The sequence below is a fragment of the Zosterops lateralis genome, assembly GCF_965231275.1.
Source record: "Zosterops lateralis genome assembly, chromosome: 1".
NCBI lineage: Eukaryota > Metazoa > Chordata > Aves > Passeriformes > Zosteropidae > Zosterops > Zosterops lateralis.
In genome coordinates, this window is record NC_139762.1 from 57,247,998 (window position 1) to 57,269,872 (window position 21,875).

At 35.6% G+C, this 21,875-nt stretch overlaps 1 protein-coding gene across 4 annotated transcripts in view; it reads left to right on the forward strand.

Annotated features, from left to right (window-relative positions):
• The first annotated feature begins 2,482 nt into the window (after nt 1-2,482).
• The window catches only part of POU6F2 (POU class 6 homeobox 2), a 281,035-nt gene continuing 261,642 nt past the window's right edge, over nt 2,483-21,875 (forward strand). For 2 of the 4 annotated variants that reach the window (XM_083871981.1, XM_083871983.1), the window contains exons 1-3: nt 8,872-8,958; nt 9,699-9,747; nt 17,489-17,660. In XM_083871981.1, coding sequence (XP_083728107.1) covers nt 8,906-8,958; nt 9,699-9,747; nt 17,489-17,660 — 274 coding nt within the window. In that variant the 5' untranslated portion in view covers nt 8,872-8,905. Of the gene's footprint in view, nt 2,541-8,871; nt 8,959-9,698; nt 9,748-17,488; nt 17,661-21,875 lie in introns of those variants that run through there. The other 2 variants (XM_083871984.1, XM_083871982.1) reach the window with 2 other exon arrangements.

The following is a 21,875-nucleotide window of genomic DNA, read 5'->3' on the forward strand; positions in this document are numbered from 1 at the left end:
TATGAACTCCTCTCAGACTAGCTATACTCAGTTATAATGTTATTTGCTTACAGTTTATTTTTTTGGTAGACTTAACCTGTAGCATGTTAAATATTTTCACATCATGTAAAGATATTCAGTGTTGGTAATAAGTTTTCTTGAGCTACAAGGAAACTGGAGGCATATTAGTTGTAAGTGAAAAAAATTCAGAGTACATAATTTTTACACCTGCCCTTGTGAGTTGCAACCAGGAATTGCCTGATAAATTTTCCCCGAGTTTAGTGTAAGTTTTTCTTTTTGGTATTTAGAATGTACCTGGTTTGTTAATTATTTTTTTTTCTTGCAAATAAATGGTGCAAGCCAAAGCAATGGGATTTGAAGCATTACAGGGAGATAAAAAGGTGACTTTGCTGTGAAATTATGATTTCTTTGCTCTAAGTTGAAATTGTTTTCTAGGTAGTATCTATGCTCATTACTGTTCTTCGTTAGAAGTATCATATTAGTGTAAACCTCTGCAGAGCGCGCATACTACGCAAAATAAGATTTTTCTATTTCTATAACACCAACTGGGATACTAAAAGAGATTCAGCTGTGCATTCTCATCAACAATGTTACAGAATTTTCTGTTTCTAGTCAGCCTTTTCAATCTCATTGCTTTAAATGAAGTGCTGAATTACCCTTAAAGAACCCTAGTGAAGGCAAAAGGTTTAGAACAGGTGTTACTGAGGTCATAACTTATTAATGATATTAATGTCATATACAGGGCAGGAGAACCCCCTTTGATAGCTAGATCTTAGGTTGAGTTTGTAGAGACATTTAGAGGTAAACCCAGAAAATTTTTGAAACACTTTTGGAGAGGAAAATAAACACAAACTTATATGTTCTTTAACTTTTACATTCATTGTCAGTGCAGTGTTTTACAATTTTTCACTGGATTATAGTGCAAAAAGTATTTATCTGACTCAGAGCACGTTTGAGCTGAAAGGCTTTTGGTGATATAGATTAGAAGGTACCAAAACTGTGCACAACTGTGCATACCCTCATTACACATTTCTCTGTCCAATCTTTAAATGTGACAAACAGAAGTGCTTTTTTGTAGCAATGTATCTGTATAACAGGCCATTCTGATGCACCAGCCGAACTGGTTGTGAGCAATCTTACCAAACCACCTGCAGTTTCGTTGTTCGAGCTCTCAGGAATTCATCAAGGTTACTGAGAAAACAACAGGATCAAAAATAAGAAAAGAGCCTGAGAAACTGTCTGCAAAAAATGTAAACCATAGACAGGGGAAACACAATGTGAGGATGGACGCTTGACCAATTTGATGTTCTAAAGGATGTGTGCCTGCCTCATGAAGAAACAGCTTAGCCAACCCAGAGATGTGTGCTCACGTGGACAGTAGACCTAGAATCGATATCTGCCATGAAATGTAAACAGTAAATGGCTTTTGTTGGGATCATATTGGCTCTGTTATTCAGTGGCCCATTTCCCCCCTACACTTTTTCTACTTGTCTTAATTTCAGTATGTATGGTTAGTCCAAAGTTAAATGCTTGAAGAACCAGTTTATACACTTCAGATATAGATAAATGGCTACAATATCTTAAAGCCATAATTTAACCACAGTATAAATATGGCTTTGTTTTCATCTCAGCAGTTCAGTTACCCCATCACAACAAATTTAACATATCTGGTCAAGCTTCTGTTAGTGCTTTTCAGTGTGTTGTCATCTTTTCTTTAAAGACCACTAGTGATGTGTACACTAGTGTCTGTACACCAGTGTCTGTACACTAAGTCATGTAGGAGAAAAAACTGTATAGATGGAGTGGCATGAGTCACATGGAGTGACCTCTGAACATTGAGGTTGGAAGCCCAGCATAGATGTTCACTTGTGTTGTCAGTTCTCCATGTGATAACTCTTCTTTGTGTGTGGTCTTCCAGATCCCTTTGATATTAAAGGAAATGTCTGTCTTTCCAAAGTTTTACCTTACTTGTGATAGTAGTTGTGAGAGAGAGGTGGAACCTAATGCATTTTCATTTAACAATTTCTCTTCATAAGTGCACATTTGTTCACTTTTTTTTCTTTTCTGATGTTTGTAAAAACATAATAAAAAATAGTGGAAGTCTGCAGCTAGATTTTTTTTTTTTTTTTCAAAAAACCAGCCCAGTTAACAATTTGTTCAACTGTTTGTACAGTTAGATTGTCTGTCCTCCTCCTATTAATCAGTTGCACTGCTGGAATCAGACAGGTTGGGAAATGATGTAGAGTTGGGAACAGTTCCCTGAGTGAAGCTTTGTGCATCTGCCCATGTGAGACTTGTAAAATTATAAATGTTTTAAATTACTAAATAAGGCAGATTTTGATGTGATGAAGTCCAGGGAATTGCTGCTTAAGCATGCAATTCATGTTAATGCACCCTGATCCCTGATGAGTTGCTGATTAATCTAAGTTGGTTACTGCATAGCCTCTCAGTAGCTTTTCTTTAACTGATACATAGAGCAGAATTCAATGTTTCTTCACACCGAATGTGTGACTGTAGAAAACCAAAAAGGGATCCATCTGGTTTGTTTTTTTTGTTATTGTGGCTTTAGTTTTTTTTCCTTCCTTTATTAGCTTCTGTTCCAAACAACACTTGGACTTGAAATAGAATGAGATTGATATTCAAGACTTAGTACTCACAGTCTCCTAAAACTGGGATTATTCCTCTTCCCCTTTCCTCCCCCTTTTCTCCCCTTTCCCCTTGATCCCCAAAGTATTCCCTTTGGAGTTCAAAGCTGATGAATTTCTAGGCTTCCCACATGAAGAGGCAGTTTTGAGCCCAAGTGAAATTTTGTTGTATGTGTTAGGATTTGAAGCTGAAAGGTGAGCAGAGGGAAGTTTGGAAATTGCTAGTAGAATTGTACAAAGTTGTGTTACTTTACATGGAGACTACATAGAGAATATCTGTTCACATATCTTGGTGCTACAAAACTGTTCTCATAACCTAACTAAATATCAAGTCTAAAAACATTTAATGTTTTTGCTATTTGGACTGCACAAGTGAATCAATTTTGTTCAGAAATGTTTTGATTCCATGTAGGAGTTGCTGGTTATCTTTTACTAGTAATTCTCTATGTAGGCCTGTGGGTGTACTACTTTACATTCTCTTGGAAACAAGCAAATACTTTGTGATAGTCACTTAAGTGGCCTTATTGTGCTCCCTACGAAGATGCCCTACTTGTGAGTGCAAAATTGGTAGCACATGCTTATTGGGGGAAAAAAGCTTTTTCCAAAACCATTGCTGCTGCTATTGCAGTAATGGGATATCAAACAGGCAAAATTGTATGTGCTGTCAATGTCTCCAATATAATTTCATTGACTTACAATGTTTAAAGTGAAGACATGATGGTAAGGTTATATAAGGTTTCATATTGAAGTAATCCTCCACCAACTTGATTTTATGGCAAAAGAGAACATTTTAATATCCACACGAATCCTGAAGACACTCCAGCTTTCATGAAAACACAGAGATCAGAGTATGTGATTAAGCATTCAGATATCATAGTGCTGAGAAATACTTAAATAACCCAACAAATAAACAGATGAAGTAAATGTGGGTAAAAGTAAATATGAAAGCTGATTTTAATCTATTAATAAGAGTTTGGTCTAAAACCAGAAAAGAAATGGGCAAAAAAAGGAGATGGTTTAATTTTTCTTACCCCACATGTAGCCACTTGTATTTATGTGGTGCTTGCCTAAGTCTCTTTGCTTATGCTTTTATTTTGCCAAGATTTCTCCTCAGCAATTTTCAGAGTAATGTTTTAGGTTGGAATGAGATGATAAAAAGGATCCTGTGTTTGAATGCAGAGGCACATGAACTGGGACTGTCAGGCCTGTGGGTTGAGCAGAGCTGTCTTTGTGAAAAGGGAGCTCAAGCAATGTCACAGATCCTCCAGGGGACCCCACAGGGTCCTCCACTCATTTTCCTAAGTTGTAGATCTGGATCATAGTACTGGGGGCTGGCTAGCTGGAGGAAAATTGCTTCACAGCAGTGCATATGATGCTGTGTTTTGGATTTTGACTAAAACAATACTGATGACACCCCAGTGTTTTGGCTATCATTGCACAGTGCTTGCACAGGGTCTGTGTTAGAGACAGGAAAGAAGCTGGGAAAGGACACTCTCTCTGTAAAGCCTCCCTGGAGAAAGACTATTTACAAGAGTTTGTAGTGATAAGATATTTACAATATGGAAGTGATAGGATATTTACAAGAGTTTGTAGTGTTAGGACGAGGAGGAAATGGCTTCAAACTGAAAGAGAATAGGCTTAGGTCAGATAGTAGGAAAAAAATTCTTTACCATTGGAGTGGTAAGGCATCAGAACAGGTTGAACAGAGAAGTTGTGGTTGTCCCATGTCTGGAAATATTTAGGGCCAGGTTAGCTGGAGCTCTGAGTATCCTGGTCTAGATGACCTTAGTGTCCCTTCAAACCCAAATTGTTCAGTTCTATGATACTGTTGGGATATCTGACCTCAACTCACCAAAGGGATACTTCATACATATGATGTAGTGTTCAGCATTAAAAGCAGGAAAAATAAGGAAGAAATTGGGTTATTTTTGTCTATGGTGTTTATCTTCTCAGGTAGCTGTTATGCAGAGTGAGGCTTCACTGCCCTGAAATGGGTTGGTCAATGGCAAGTAATCCTAAAAATTCCTTATTTGGATTTGCTTGTATATGCATCTTATACTTCCTTTATCAAACTGTCTTTATATTTATTCACAAGCCATGTCTCCCTGAGTTTGTTTTCTCCTCAACCTGTGGGAGAGGGGAGTAACTGAGTAGTTGTGTGAGTGCTTGGCTGCTAGACATAGTAGTTCACTGAAACAGTGCAAATCTGCAAGAGAGCAATTGCTGTAGTCACAAGCAGGAATAAATGTGATGAAGGAACATTTCAGTAGGTTTAAAAAATAAGAACCACCTACTGGGACTTTAAGGATAGTCATATGATAACTGCTTGGAAAGGGAATATTCCTTAGGAAAATGCAGTGGTAGGAAGAAAAGAAAAAGTAACATAACAGGATAGGACCTGATAACAGCAGACATGAGCTCCTGTCTTATAGTGTTTTATTTTCTGCCCTTCCTTCTCTCCAATGAAGATCTGCTTTCCTAATTCTTGAGCTCCTTGGCTGGAAGAATGGAAGGCACCTAGTGTAGCAATCTGAGTACCAAAAGAGTGAGGAGAAAGCATCTTTTACTCCTAGAAGACACTTTGAAGTTGTCCCAATGCTGTCTGACAGGTACAATCAAGACCTGCAGCAGCTCTATGAAATATATCAGAAATACCAAGTATCAGAAATACCAGGAATACCAAGAAGTTAAAAGTGAGAGATGGATTTTTTCTTGATGTAAGGAATAGATTGGTTAAGTATGCATTGCTAGATTAGTTGCTCAACACATCAGAAAATGGATATCTGTAGGTATTGAAAGCAGGTAAATCATTAAAGGAGTAGGTTAACAAAAGGAATAAATGAATAAAATTATTAATGGTCCCCTTAAATATAGTGAAAATTTTCATAGCAGTAAATATAATTGAAAGTTTGTGAATATAGTTTAAGGAAAGTTAGTTTTTATGAAACTCTAAGTTAGATATTATTAAAGCTTAGAAAAGCATAGAGCAAGAAAGAGTTCAGTAAAGACACTCTGGGGATAGGGTAGATTACTTATGCAAATTTTCACAGGAAGGCTTAAAAGTCGAAATAGACACCCTTGCCCTGCTCTCCTTCACAAATTGGTTAAGCAATCTTAATAGGGATTAGGTGACTGGCAATGCATACAGCTTCAGTGGCAAAACTGAGTGTCAAGGATGCCAGCCATCCTATTGTATGCATCTGGTGGCAAACCTCCTCTCCCACAAAGGAAAGACTATTTTTTTTTGTTATAAGAGGACTAACAGAAAGATCAAAGGTGGCTTGAACACTGTATGATCTTGCAGACGTCCTAGTATACTTAGGCTTGCTGCAGGAAAGCCAAGTGGTTTTTTGGTTTTGCATACAAAACTGCAAATACATGTAGTCTATAGGTTCAGAAAACTAATGATAAATATGGACATAGGAATGAACTTTTACTTTAAGTACAAAGCAAGGATGCTTTCTTCAAATATATATGCCAAACACACAGTATCAATTTCCGTTTGGACTGACACATGAAAATAACATATAATGAACAAAAATTGTGAGATTGTGATCAAAACTCATATTCTGCATTTTATTGCACTTTTTTGTATTTTTAGTCACTCTGGACTTATTAATGGCTTTTTAATATTAATTTTTGGGATTGCTAATGTTACCAAAGCAGTTATAGAAATGATCTGTGTATTTATTCATGGGTTGTGCATACAGAAAAAGAAAAAGAAAAAGAAAAAGAAAAAGAAAAAGAAAGAAAAACTGCAAATTATGCCATGTTTTTAAATAATAATTTGAAGGAAACTTTTATTTTCAAAAATGATTTTTATTAGTAGTTTTAAAAAAATAACAAAGTTTGTAATAGGTTAAAAGGTAATTTGAGACAAATAGTATTATGAGATTATGTTGACCTATTTTTTTTTGAAATAACTGCATTTAGGGATACCTGTTGATATCTTGTTATCTATTTCAATGACAAGAAAATCAGTGCCCTTACATAGATCTCAGTGACTTTTTATGAGGAGAATTGAGTATGTCTTTGTCTGTGTTGAAGCAGGTTTCAGCAGTTCAAAAGGCTTAACTAGGAAGGAACCAGGCCTGCTAAAAGAATTTTTATATCTATACTATTTACGTGCATATATGTGCATACATTAGATATACATGTCATAAACAATAATAGGATCTTTGGAAATATTCTTCTCCTGTTAAAACAGAAGGAAATCAACAGCACTTGTGAGTGCTCTCTGAGCAGAGTGGTGATAGTTACTCTTTCAGGGTGAAATTGAGCAGTTCAGTGATGTCAGCCAGTTTGCAAAAACCAGGTGTTAGCAGCAACGTGTGGCTATATTTGCATGTTTTGGTTTACTCTCTGATCTGATTTTTTCTTCTTTAAAATATTGTTTGTTTTGAAGGAGGTTCCTTGAGAAACAATAGTGAGCTAATGGCAAATCATTGTATGGCTTTTTTTTTCGTTAAAAGGACAACAAACCCTCCAAAAATTCCCCAGCCAAACAGTATCTAGTAAAGAACAGGACTGTTCATGTAGGAAAATATCAGCAGTTCTGAGAAATGTTTCATTCATTGTTTATTGGTAATCCAGTTACTGTAATTGCTGCTAAAATGACTGGTAAATGTTCTGTTTTCCTGTTGAAAAGCATTAAACAGAAAAACTGCTTTGTATTGAAGAGATCCTCTTATATGTCCAACACATAATACTGTTACTGTGTGTGGTGTGTGAAATATCCTACCTTCTCATAATGAACAAAACAGTGGGAGTTTATAAGTATACCTGCAAATTCCAGCAGATTAAGGCTATTGACTAAAAGGCAAAGCACCCTTTGGGTTCAAGTTCTTTAAGTCCTTATGCAAATTGCATTAGAAATATGAAGCTGCGTGATAGTTGAAGGCTTGTTGAATTGAACACATTTAATTAGAAATTAATATGTTGTGATCAACAATATGAAAGGAAAGATGTGGTACCTTGGTGTTGATGAAGACCTGGTATGAAGAAAAGTAACCCTGAAGATCTTTTGCAATGATTAAAAAAACAATTGCACTCATTCATCAATGAGAAAGGCTTGGGAAATATAAAAAGCATTGCATTATTGATCTGCAGTATTTGTGGCATTATTAAGCATGTTTAGCAGCTGTAGCAGCGGATTTTGTTGTCAGATTATCTCAACATAGAAGAATGATAGGAAAACTATTTGGGATTCTTCCTCTTAACCTAAAAGCTTCAGTGCATCTTCTAGTATCTGGAAAAAGAAAATACCATTTTAGTCTGTGAGCCTCAGATCAGGAGAGGCTTTCAGTTTCTTCAAAAGATGGGAATTATTGCTTTTCTATTCTATGGTTAGAGTAGATAAAAGGAAATCTGAAGGTCCACCCCTAAAAGTATGATCTGAGTAGAAATGCCAGAAAATAAATAATTTCCTGTACTTGTCACTGAAATTCAAGTGTGCTGTGTTATGAAGAGCAGACTATGAAGAGCAGACTAATTTATTAGCCACATAATGTATAAAATTAAGGTTGAGCTATCCTAAGTTTGGATTCAGATTTGGGAAAGCTTCGGCCTTGTTTAGACTTTATTACTTGCTTCAAGATAAAAAAGAACAATTTTGGATTGAAGATTTTTCATCAATTTTTGATTGTGATATTCTGGTGAAATCGTGATTTGCCTGACGTGATTTGTTTTAGCGTTTTAACTGTATTTGTAAAGGATTTTAAAAGATTTGCAAAAAATTGATACTGAACTTCCAAACTGGTCCAGGTTATTGCCATGTATTGTATTATAAATTATAACCATTTAAAAAGTGACATTCAATTAAAAACCTGGATGAAATTTGAGCTGAAGTAATATTACTTTAAAAATCTTCAGGAAAAAAGAGTTTTCACTAGAAAATGTTGTTTCATTACACTATAAGGGATTTGTATCTATTTCTTTTGAAGGTGTTACATTGAGGGTTTTGATAGAATTTCCGGTGAGAGCCAGGGAAGAGATCCATACTGAAATAGGAAGTGACTTTCCTCATGTAGCCAACTCCACGGCTGACTACAGAGAGATCTTGATTTGGGTCTTCCTAGACCAAATGCAAGTAATTGAATTAACCACTGAGCTCAGTTACTTTTTAACTCATGCTCCGATACTCAAAAATTCAAGTTAATGGTTTCTTTGTTTTACATTATGAAAATCCTGACATGTTATATAAAGTTGAGTTTTTGTTTAACTAAGAGGAGAACTTCTTTCAATCACTCTGAGTCCTTTCTATGCAGCCTGGTCAAGTTCCTTTCTCATACCCGATCAACATTGAAAAGCTATTTTAAGTTTGGTTTGATTCTGAATGGGTTGATTTTTAAAAGAAAGCAATTTTAGCTGAATTTTTGCTTTGATATTTTTTCACCCAAAGTAATTCTAGTGTGTGCATGGTTGACAAAGCCTGACAAATGAAAATATAGACAAACTGCATATAATACCATATTAAAATTTCTGATTAGGCCAAATTATTATCATTTGACTCCTTTGTGGTAGAAATCTTAGTAAGAAACCTTACACCATGGAAAAACTAACTCAAGTATGCCATGGAGTATTTTATTGTGTTTCTTAATTTCAAAGATGTTGTTTATGGCTTTTTCTCATGGAGAGAAAAGAGATTATGCTGATAAGAGTATAATGTAGGTTCTAGAAGGATCTTTTAACACATGTAGCATAATCATCTGGAAAAGGAGGCCTTGTGTTTAAGGGCTATTCAAAATAGAAATTGAGCAAATATTAAACAAGAAAAAAAACAAGTCATGAGACTAGCAGGCTTCTGAAAGAGCACTTGTGATTTGGTAAACAGGTTCATGTCTTCTCAGGTGGTCAGTGTGGAAACTAAAACATCACCACATTAAATAATTTTCTGGGTGAACAAGATAGGTTTTTTTTGGTTTTTTTTTTTTTTTTTTTTTTTTTTTTTTTAATAGGAGACATCAATTAGGTCCTAATTTATTGCATTAGGGTAGAATAGTATTTTTTCCATAAAAGTAAAACATTTATAGAGCTTTTTTTTTCCCCCCTCAGTGGAAGACAATGTTTTCCTCTTCATACTGGATTTTTTCCAAGTCTTCTGGTAAGTTGGCCCCACAGTATAAAAATTTTAGTTATTTTTTCAGGGTTGAAATTTTCTAGATGTTTCCTTATGTTTGACGTGGCTCCTTCAGAATAGAATTGACAGAGCATTGGGAATCAGCCATTACTCATGTGAAGAAAGAGTCAAAGTCGTACTCCACATAGGACCATCTTCTAATTTCAGATTTAATTGCTCTTCTACAGCATCTCCTTCTTTCAGGAAACCAAATGAAAGAAGAGGAGAAAATCTCTTGGTTTGATGATCTTAAAGGTCTTTTCCAACCTAAATGATTCGATGAAATGAATGGGAAAGTCTATTGAAGGCTTATTCTACCATGTTGTTCCCAGTCAAAATTGCCTGTTTTGCCTTTGCTCTATCCTGATCTCTAGGGCCTGATTGTCTGCTTCCACAAAAATGGGTCAGGTTTTGTGTAACTCCAAGAATCTTTAACTAGAAAGCTGATTTTTCTCACCACTCTCAGGACTTGTTATTTCTACTAGTGGCTGTTGTCTATCATGTGTTTTGAGGACTGTGGTAGTTTCCCAGAATAGTAGCTTCCTTGTCTCTTGACCTGTGTATGCATACAACCTTTTCCTACACATCCACAGATAGACAAGCTGCTTTCCAGTAAGACAGTATGTCGTTTAAATGAGGAATCATTTAAATGATTCCAAGGCCAAAATTAAAACTCCTGTTATCTAATTAATAGAGGAAAGTTTTGAATAGCTTTGCCCTGGGTCTGGTGCAAGACTCTTAACAAGAGTTCTTGTAACAAGAAGAGCAGTACCATCCTTAAATCAGACTAATAATTGTATCAGAAGCATTAAGGTCAACTTTTAAGACTTTAAAGCAACATTTAGAGTAAAGCTTCTGTGCTGTGTATACTCTGGCATTAGTGATCCCTAAGTGTCATGTGTGTCAGGAAAAACACAAAGTATGGATTCATTAGTGCACATATTTCTTTGCCAGCAGGATTAAGAAACAGTTTTTCTGGACCAGAGGTGCAGATGTCTCCTACAATGAATTATTGTTCCTTACTTTTTCTGTGGTGAAACCAGCATTCTTTGCCTTTCTTTCCTTTTTGAAGATTGCAGCATGACTGCTGGGGTACATTTAGAGCAATAAACCCAAACTGACTGTAAAATAAATGATGACCTAGCTATTTACTATGGGGAAGCTTCTGTGTGTCTATTCCCTGTAGCCTCTAGCTAGCCTGATTAACAAATTGAAATTCTCTTGTGAATCTTTCAGCTTGATCTTAATAGGTGTAAGAAATATGTGCAATAGCATCAAAAGGGAAAATAGTGAAATAGGGAAAAAATGTTTAGTGAAGGATTTTTTTGTATGATTTGAAAACACATTGTAGTACCTCAATCTCAAGGCACAGGAATTCATGGGACATTGCCACTAAAAATTTAGTTTAAAAATGAAATAAAATTAATTCTATTTTAAGATTCCCGAAGCAATAATGAAAAGCTCCATAAGTTTCTGTAAACCTTATTTTTTCAATCAGATCTATGTATTCTAATTAGCAGTAACAATTTCAATTTCCTCAGAACTTAAAGTTAGGTAAATAAGTAAATGAATCCTAACATTACTGCTTAACTTGAGAATAAAATTTCTGTGAAATAAAGCACAGAAATTTGCAGTGATAGTTTTTTCTGACTTTCCAAATTAAATTGTTCTAGTTCAGTATTATTAATAAAATGCGTATAACTAAACACTGATTTGTTAATTATTCATAATAGAAAACACTTTAAACTCTTTTAACTGTAACCTGGACACTACATGTGAAAATGAATATCACTGGAGAAAACACAATGTCCAAAGCCAAACTAGTATTGAGAAAAGGGAAAAAAGAAGAACTTTCTGTTTCTGCTACAGAGAATTTAATGAGAGAATAAATACAGTTCTAGCTGAAGAAAATCAGAGACTGTTTTGGGTGATAATATTCATATTGAGTGAGATGAGCTGATGATATATCAACTTTTTGTGTAAGAGAAAGCAGAAGTAATACAGAAGGTTTCAGTAAGTTAAATATTAGTAATATAGGTAAGAGACATAAATATGTAAATAGAAGTTCAAGATCAAAGTAATGATGAGAGATCAATGATCATGTATCAGCTTGTTTGTTTTGCTTATAAACACCTTTGGATGGATCCAAAGGTGGTGGTACAAGTGGCTGTGAAGAAAATGAGATTTTTCCCCGTAACTTTTCCAGGGAAATAAGAGCCAGCAGGTAGAAATGGTCAGAGGCTAGCAGGGGACAAAAGGTTGATTCAAAGTAGTTTGCATAAACCAGTCTATGGATAGACTGGGATGGGACTATCAGAACATTAGTGACAGCAGATAAAACAGTGTTACAAGGAGAAAGAATCAAAGAAGGTTGTCTGTAAGAGATCATTATTTATGGAAAAAACAATGAATAACTCTAAAAGCATGAAGAAAGGAAACTTTTTCATAAGAAGACCAAGGGAGAAGATAATCCTAAATTTCACTGGTATTTTCTAAAAAATTAAATCAAATCCTTTCCAGTAGAGTCTTTTTAATGTATTCCTCACACAAAAACTAAGCTAAGGTACATCTTAGAACAGCTTTATCCAAGTTTGTGATCATGCTATATCTTGATTAAAAAAATTTAAAAGCTACAATTTGAATAAATTTTTAGAGCAGTCATTGGAAAACTAAGTAATTACAAGGTGTAAATTTTATGTTTATTAGTAGATTTTTTGTGTTTGCTCTCAAACAAATTCATTGTGTATATTCCAAACAGAAGTCTGTGCAATATCATGATTTGGGGTGGGCTTTTGGGCAGGATTTATTTCATGTTTTGAAGAAAAGCAGAAAGTTGATTTCTAATACATCTAAGGTAGGGGAAAAAAAATCTGCAAATTAACTTTAAACTAAGGGCAAAATAAAAAGCAAAACAGAGGATCTTACTTTTTCTCTGAACTAGAATTTAGAAAGTAATTACATGCAGAGCAACAATGTTTATGGTGCAGTAAATACAAAATTTAGACCAGTGGCTAAATCAGTACATGAAGCCTTTATAAAGCTCCATTATCACCCAAGTCCTACATTAAGGAAGAAAGTAATTCATTTTTAGACTCCTGCCTAGGGCATGTTTGACACAAACCTCATACAGTTTCTTTTAAAAGCTGTCTTTGATTACTAAATAGTTTTGCTTAGAAACTGCACCTTTACCCTTAAAGTGCAAAGGCAAAGCTTTTAACACAGTGATAAATGTTCGCCAGTACTTCGTACAGTCCTCCAGATAAGGAAAAAAGTAAAGGTTTTAGCTTTTAGAAGAGGGTGTGTTACCAGAACAGTAATTTGCATTTGCAAATCCACAGAATTTTTACTATTAAATTAAGCCCAACAGGCAGTTAAACCATCCGGGAGTGGTAGAACAGGAGTGGTGTAGCAGATACTGTAACTGCATTACAGGAGGTACAAACCACCCCTTAAGGGAGACACACAGCAGGGAGGACCACTTGCAGCACAAAGCTGTCAGGGAAATCTCATAAAAAACAGGCAAGTCTGGAAGTACTAGTGCTAGTTGGACAAGAAATAGATGACAAGTTATATGAGTATCTTCAAGAGAAGTGTGTATAATTTGTCACTATGTGTGGTATATAGAGTTATGTTTTGAATGAGACAATTGTGATTCCTTAGTTCTCTCATAACTTGAACCCTGAAATTCTGAAGCATCATGTGCCCTTGCCTCCTACTTAAAGCATATAAGCCCTTTTGACAAAGTTTATCTTGCTGGTTTTATGCATTCTTAGGCTTTTCAGTTTTGCATATGAAAAGCTGAAATTTTTGTGTGGCTGTCGGTGAATAGAAGAGCCTGTGTTACAGTGCAAAGTGTGACCTGACCTATAGCACCTTCCAAAAAGCAAATGCTGAGTGTCAAGCCCACAGACATCCAGTGCAGAAGAGCAGATCCTGACAGTATTAGCTACTAAAGATGTACACACAATTCCTTGCCTCAGTGCATCCTCTCCAGTGCTTTGGTCCTCTCTGGGAGGGACTTTTAGGTGGACAGAAGAGGAGGAGAGAGCTGCTGGGCCTGCAGCTGTCATAGCAACTACTCCAGAATGTTTTTGGACAGCCATTAGAAATATAGGAAAAAACCCTTTGATCACCAAGGGATTTTGTAGGCTAGGCCACTTGTTGTGCACTAGAATTAAGATTTATTATGTGTTTTGCAAAAACCAGTAGTTTTTAATCATGCCCGGTTCACTGCAGAACAGACATGTTTTTAAGCACAGAAAGCAACTGAAGGCCTGCAGATAACTTGAAGTTCTAAAATGTCCAATTTTTAACATATTTTTCAAGGAAACATACCTTTTGTTAAGTCATCGTTGAAGTGATTTATTTAGTCTTCATGTAGACTAGAAATTTGGACAGTATCTAATCTGTCTGCTTATAGAGAAAGTTGTCGTTCATTTACCACCTGACAGAGAGAGCTACCCTGGGGGTTAACTACAGGTTCTTGTGTTGCCTGAGGGAGGGAGCAGCAGTTTATGTTATTTCACTTTTTATAGTCCTTGCCTGTGTGTTTGCAAAGCTGTTTTAAATTCACTGCTAAGAGTATGCCCAGCCATGTGAGTGACTATGTTGATGTTTACTGCAGTGCAGGTCTCAGTAATACCTTGCAGCAATGAGTTCCACAGGTTTTCCACCACCTACTGTTTGGAAAAATGTAATTTATTGTTATTAGATTTATGACTTTTTCCCATTTCAGTGGAGACACCTTTTCTACTCAGATGAGTTAGGGTGAATAGGTTCTGATCTACATTTTCTCTCTGCTGTTTATTTTCTTGTATCTTTTGATCATGCTCATTCTTAGTCACAATTTTCTGTAAGCACTCCCAGTCCTTTCAATCAGTTTATCATTCTTACTGCACCTTTTTCTGATGGATCTTTCTTAGATGGGCTAACCAGAAATGAAAAAAGTACTCCAGATGAGGCCGAATTATTGATATACATAACAAATAAAATCCTGGCTCTGTTGAAGTTGCTGTGAATTCACTGTCATCAAAGGTCTGAGGTTTCTCCCAGTGTGCTCACATTTCCCACATTATTCTTCCTTCCATTTTTCATGTATTTAACTTCAAAATTTGGCAACTTAGACTTTATCTAGAATCCTAAAGATTCCATTAAATCCATTAAATTGCTGTTAGTCCTCAGATCAGGAGTTTTTCTCTGTGGACATGATTAGTTCCCTCCCCAAACTATGATGAAAAGGGTCAAATATTGGCCTGATTCAGATTTGTAATGGATGTTAGTAACAAATCTTGATGTTAGTTTTGAACAGCTGAAACTGAGAGAAGCACCACAGACTGAAACAATGCTGTTTGTGTTCACAATGACCTTTAGCTGCAAAACCCGCTAAAATACATTATTTAGTATATGAAAGCAAACAATTTTTTTGCCTCAGTAAATGACTGTCCATAGTGCACTATGAGTATGAGGCAAAACAAGCCAGAGTTTTTACAGTGTCTGCAAAAGGAAATCTGTTGTTTTTTGTTTCGTCTCCGGAAACATCTAAGAAATGTTCAAATTGTTGCTGCCTAATAAATACCTTAAATGAAACGTTAATAAATTGCCAGCAATTTAGCCTGACAATAACATGGATTGACCAAATTGATTAAATTGATTATGTTTCATATATTTACAATATGTAGACACAAGCCTAATTTATTTTTTGAAGAGTTCAAGGTAGGTATCATTGGTTTAAAAAAGGCAAAACAAAACAATGGAGTAATGTTTGTGGTTGCTATCTGCAATAATCTAATGCTGACAGAGAGCAGTATTTTATTTAGTAATTAACAGTGTAAAGGGAAGAGAAGCTGTCATGTTGGTTCTTAAGCTGGGGAATGTGATGAAAGATGATATCTGCGATCTCATCCTTTCCACTTGTTTAGGATTGTCAGAATGAGAAATGTCAGCATTATGAAAGCTCAGCTCTGCTCTTGATATGATAAAACCCTTCAAAAGCCAGTCTTTCTTTCCCTTTCCCTCTCCCCCTCCTTTCTCCCTCTCCTGCTTGCACTTGCTTTTTTTTATTTATCCTGTTTTGTTAGATGGCAGAAATATAATTCTTTTCTTTCTTCCTATTATAAGCCACCATTTTTGTTTTATTATATGTTTCACAACCCCTAATGCCCCACTGAAAATTACCTTGTTAAATGACAGTGTTTCAAAGCCATGAATCCTTTCCACCATTCCCTCAGAGGTTTGAAACAGTCAACAGACTGTAAAGAATAAATAATAAAAAAGTATTGATTATTTTGATGACTGTGAGATTCAATTAAGTATTAATTTTGCCCTCCAGTGGACCTATCAAGGTATTCAAAAGGGAGGATTCGGCTCAACTAAATGCGTGCTGAGTGCTTCAGCCTTAAATAGGGAGAAAATGTGTTTACCTACAGTATTTGAAGAGGAGTGCATTGATGCACAGAGTCCAATATTTAAGTGCTGTGCAAATTAAGCCCTGGTGACAGTGACATTGTTTTCGGCAATATGAGTATTGACTAAAGAAGTGCATTTGATGACAGCTTAAACTATTTGTATTGATTAACATTTTCATAGATTATCATGTGTCATATCAAATTCACTTTTCAGACATGAATACATTAAAAAACCCACAGGCAAACATCGACCAATGTGAGGATGGGACAGAGGAAACATGCTAGCCAACCTACTTGCTCGCTGGTCACCTGTTCTCTGCATAAGAACCATTTAGGCATGAACTTTGCAATAAATAGCTGCTAGAGAGAGCAACAAGGTCGCTTGTTCTTTTTCTTTTTTTTAGTTCATTTTTTACTCTGCTTTCTGGGCTGTCATGATATTATGCTTATTATTTTGCAAACGGAATAACCGAGTGTGCTTGGAAATAATGCCTGACCCCTAAACGTCCTCAGTGAACAGAAGATAAAACAGATTCTGATCATCAGGAAAAAATTTTGATGTGTATATATATATACATGTAATGTTTTATGGGGGATATAATGTTGCAAACACAAGAATAATTGCAAACTGTATGTGTAAGTATCTTCCCTAATTTTATCTTTTAGAAAATGGCTTTTGTGGTTTTTATTTCTAAAAGAAAAATGCGTGTTTGTGTCTTTATGGACTTTTGGAGCATAGTATCCCAATGACAGGAATAGTTAGAAGAAAATTGTGTTTCTGTTAAAAGTATGTAACAAAATGGCTATTTGATGCTGTGTGTTTTCATAGGAATGCTGGAATGCTAGAAACTGTGTATTTGATTTTGTTAATGTTATACAGCTGAGGATGCCTCTTTAAATCACTATGGAGAACTCACAGGGGGCTCCTCTTCTGTGGTATCGGAGCATATAGGAATTTCTTCTCTTACTATGCTAAGGACAGGGTGAGGTGTAAAAACATACACACAAAAAAAGCACATCCCACAATTAAAGCTGTGTTGGTTATGTTGCTTTCATAGAAGTTTTTCTCCAAAGCATCCTGAATCTCTCACATGCTAGTTGAGCTTTAATAGGGTGGGGAGTAATGGAAAACTCATTGGATCTGTAATAGCTCTTCACTTGACTGCAGCCAGCAATAACAGCAGGAGCAGCCAGAGATAAGAGAGAGAGTGTGTGTGTGTGTGTGTGAGAGAGAGAGAGAGAGAGGGAGTGGAAGAGAGAGTATACGCACACCAAAGCTGCCACTTTTTTTCCCCCTCACTCTTTTTTCCCCCCCATCCTAGGATCCAATGATAGCTGGACAAGTCAGTAAGCCCTTGCTGTCACTGCGGAGTGAAATGAATGCAGAGTTGAGAGGTGAGGACAAGGCAGCTACTTCAGACAACGAGCTGAATGAGCCCTTGCTTGCGCCTGTGGAATCAAATGACAGCGAGGACACTCCCAGCAAGCTCTTCGGTAAGTCTGTCTAGGTATTTCATTTCACTGCTACCATGTTGTCCGGAAGAGCAATCTCCCCCTGGTTTTTTTCCTTTTTTTTTTTTTTTTTTTTTTTTTTTTTTTTTTTTGTTCACTCAATATTCTTGTAAGTAGGAAGTAGCTTGGAGCATGCAGGCACACAGTCTTCTGCTCCTATTGCAACTGGTTTACCAGAATTACAGCATCAGCCCTGAAAACTTTTGTTAACAATGGACATATTTAGTGCAAGTTGCAAATGTTTTATGATTTTTTTAGAACCACGGACTCTAACGTAAAATAATGTGTGTGTGTCTATGTGTGTGTGTGTGTGTGATTTTCTTTGAGTACTTGAACAATTATTGTGGTAGGTGATGGTGTGTTGTACACACTACCAGCTTTTTCTGAGGCTTGATTAAACTGAAAAGTTCTAATTTTTTAATGGTAAAAATAAATCTGGCTGAAGAGAACTGAAAGATTCTTAGAGGAAACACTTCATACTGAGTAAACAAAGCCTAGCGAGGGTATTGCACGTGGAGCTAATGTTTTTGGAATTTAAATTAGAAATGAAATATTTCTCCTCAATCCTCTGGAAAGGGAAATTACCTTTTGAATTTTTATTCATTTTGGAATAGTCTAAATTTTGCCAGATAAGTGTAACATTTCACAATCAAAACAAAAGCAGTGAGAGTGGCACTCCAACAGAGACATCTGTCATTCAAACGGATGACACCCTGTAAGCCAACTCAAGCAACTCTGATCTCTAATCAGAAAAGGGAGCAGAGCTGTTGAGGCGCGTGCTTGAGTGATAGATGTTGATAGGTGTCTGAGCTGTAGCAGCACTGTATGGTACATTGTGACATTTTGGGTTTAGAGGGACTGCGCCCCTGAAGAAGCCCCTTTTAATTATTTCTGTTAGTGACCTGAGACAAACCTTAATAAAAATGGAGCATTTACTTATTTTGTATTATTCTATAGGTGGAAGTCAAAGGGAAAAAGATCTTGTTTAAAGGGAATGCAGCTTTTAGGGGGAGAGAGTGAGAGCCTAAGATTCAACTTTTGATTTCATAATCTGTAAGGAAATCTGTAGCAGTGTTCAGATTTCAGTATTCCACCTACAATAAGGCCTGCAAGATTTTTTTAAAAACAAAAGAACACATGCAGTTTTATATTATAATATTCTTTACACATTACTGAAATATACAGCACAGAATGTTTTACTAAATAACTTCACTACAGATGTGAGAAAAATAAATTAAACCCACCTAAAATTTAATTTCTGGGTTGCCTTAATTACCGTTACTGAATATCACATCCATTTTTAAGCCCCCTCTTAGTAATCTTTGTTTCCATGGAAAGCATAATTTTCATTAGCAGTTTGAATGTTCAAAAAGCATATAATAATTATTTTAGCCCATTTCATCCAGGAAAGAATTATAATGTCTAAAATTCAAAGGGCTACCAGTTATCCAGAGTAATATAAATATCTTCAGCTGTGTTTATATGCTTTATTTGCTCAAATGTTTACGGTCTGTCTATTAAATACAGCAAGGCATACACAGAGCAAAAAATGTGCTTTTAATTTGAGGATACCGAACTGTCTGTTTGTTTGTTTTCAGATCAGGCAAGTCTTCTAATAAAAGGCAGGATATTTTTTGAGCCCTTGTCATTTGGATGTTCTACAGTGGTGGTGAAATATACACAGACACTTTCATTAGAGTTGTCGTGTGTGATATAGAAATGATGTGTAACCATATCTTGTCTCCTTCTGGGCAGAAAATATAATTTATCTCACTAAAAACACTAGTGAATAAGCTAAAAATTCACATATTGTACTTTTTCTATTGGTGAGTATATGGTGTTTGCTAGTCTGATCCTTATACTGCCAATAAAGATATTCCCAAGTAAACAAAAGTAGGTGAAATAGTCCATCTGCCTCAGTATGAACTCATGTACCCTTTATTGGGGTTTTGTTATAATTATGAGAGATGCTACAGATCTATTAGCAACAGCCCTTGTCAATTAATTTAAGTAACTTTTATAATAAAAAAATAAAGGATAGTGGGGCAATTGAGGATCAAATTGATCAAAAGTAAAATAAAGATTATTAGATGTTATATCACAAATATAACCTTAAGATAGATTTACAGTAAACACTAAAAATTATTAAGTGTATCTGTGTTAAAGCTCTGATACATAAATATGGAATATCAGCACCCTATAGTTTTTTCTCTTTGTTTAATGTTCTGAATAGCATTTTAGGAATGCATACTTTGTACTTTTCTTTGCAGTGTCTGAAGGTAAATTATTGTGAACATATTGACAGGTGTTGGCATAGAGAATAACAACTTTCTCCTTCAATCTTCTTTCATGTAATCAGAGATAATGAATTTCTTTTTTAAATATAACATTTAATACATGCTATGTGAAAATTTTCCCCAAATCTCTTTAGCAGGGGAAGGAGGATAATTTTAGAAAGTCAAGAGGAGACAGGTCCCTAGAGAACAAAGTTTTTCTACACTGCTGCTTTTCTTTTTTTTAAGGATTTGTTAAAATCATGTACTGATTTAGTTGGAATGAATGACCAGCATTTGTGTGTCTTGTTGATGTTAGCAATATTTCATGAGTCTTATTTTCATATAGATGAACAGAGTTGCATGATGAGATGCGAAGAGCTTTCTTTTCTTTTACCGGACATATTCTGCTTAGCTTCTTTTGATGGATGAGTTTATTTCTGCAAAGGCCTACCTTTCTCACCTGTACCTTTTCCTAAAATTCACCTGCTTATTCTCAAATTTCCTTGTTTTGGCATTTCACTGCATGCCATAGAAACAATGAGTATTTTGTTACTTGTCAAAATGGTACCTCTTCAGTCCCTGCTGCCAGTGAGGAAAGGGCAGGAGCACAATTAATTGTACTTATTTTTAAAGAGATACACTAAACTTTTGTTTTTCTTAGGGGTGCTTTACTATCAGTGACAAAACAGATGAATGGTGCAGCATTTTAATTCTCAGAAATACCAGCATTAAGTATAAGTTCCTGATGATCTGAAATAGCTTCCACCTGAAACTGGTGTACAGGTGTCTGGGAAGATGCACTTTGTCACTGTGGTGCAGCTGTTCCCTGTGAGTGATGACAGGAGCAGCTGTGATTAGAGGGGTTGTGCCTTATTGTTGTTTGCTGGCTTGTTTTCTTCTGGTGGTGGTGGTTTTTATTTTTAAAATTTTAAAATTTTGTTTCTTTTTGAAAGAAACTGCTGTCTCATAGTCCAGGAGTCTATAATCCTCTACTCGTGCTTTTATGCCAGTGGACTCTTTTGAATTTGCATACCTGCAAAGCAAAAGACTTTTGGTACTGAAGTTATATGAAACCAGAAAAGAGTAGAAAAAGTGGTCGAAAATGAGGTGCAAAATGTTGATAAAGGAATCTGTCCTGAAACACATTACCTCAAAAATACAGTTTTGAATGTGGGTTAGCGCAGCTAAAGTGTTTTGGTTACAGTAATCCCAGTTTTGCTGCACAGTGAAGTTGCTTTGTAAGAGATCTTGTGGTGACTTATTTACTTATAAAAATATTTGTGAAGTAATATCTCCTATTTTATCCATAGAATGTAATTAAGTAACATAGAAAGTGAGTATGGGTCTTGACTTTTCTGTTGGTGTCATTTTCAGATCAACTTGTCTTACTTTGTAATATCCTTTAAAATATTAGCCAGGCCAAATGCCACCGGTCATACTAGAGAAAGCTTTTGTTAAAGTTAAGTAGCAATTTCACTTGAATAAACACACTGGGATTTGAGACTAACTCAACTAATCCCAGTTGTCATTTTTTTTACTATATTTTCAAAGAATTCCGGTATAAATTATGAAGTATTGCTCTGAAAAAGAAACTTAGAAGAAAAAAAGCACCTGTCATGTTTAGCTATATAATAAACTGTTGAGATTCATAAGTTGGCATAGATACCAAGGGTATGTCATATACAAAATTCTCAGTATGGTAAAAATCCCAAGAATGAAGTGGCTGATCCAAGCATCAAAACCCTCTGTGGACTGAGGCTGACTTTCCTAGAGTTAGATGCAGTCCTTAATTAATGCTTAATTGAAGGCAATTTGTGACATAATTAGATGACAGAAAAAGACCTGGGAGTGCATGCACTTGCATATTAAGGTAGTTTTACTGTGGGATAAAAAGTTATTCTTTGAGATTCAGTCTGTAGTT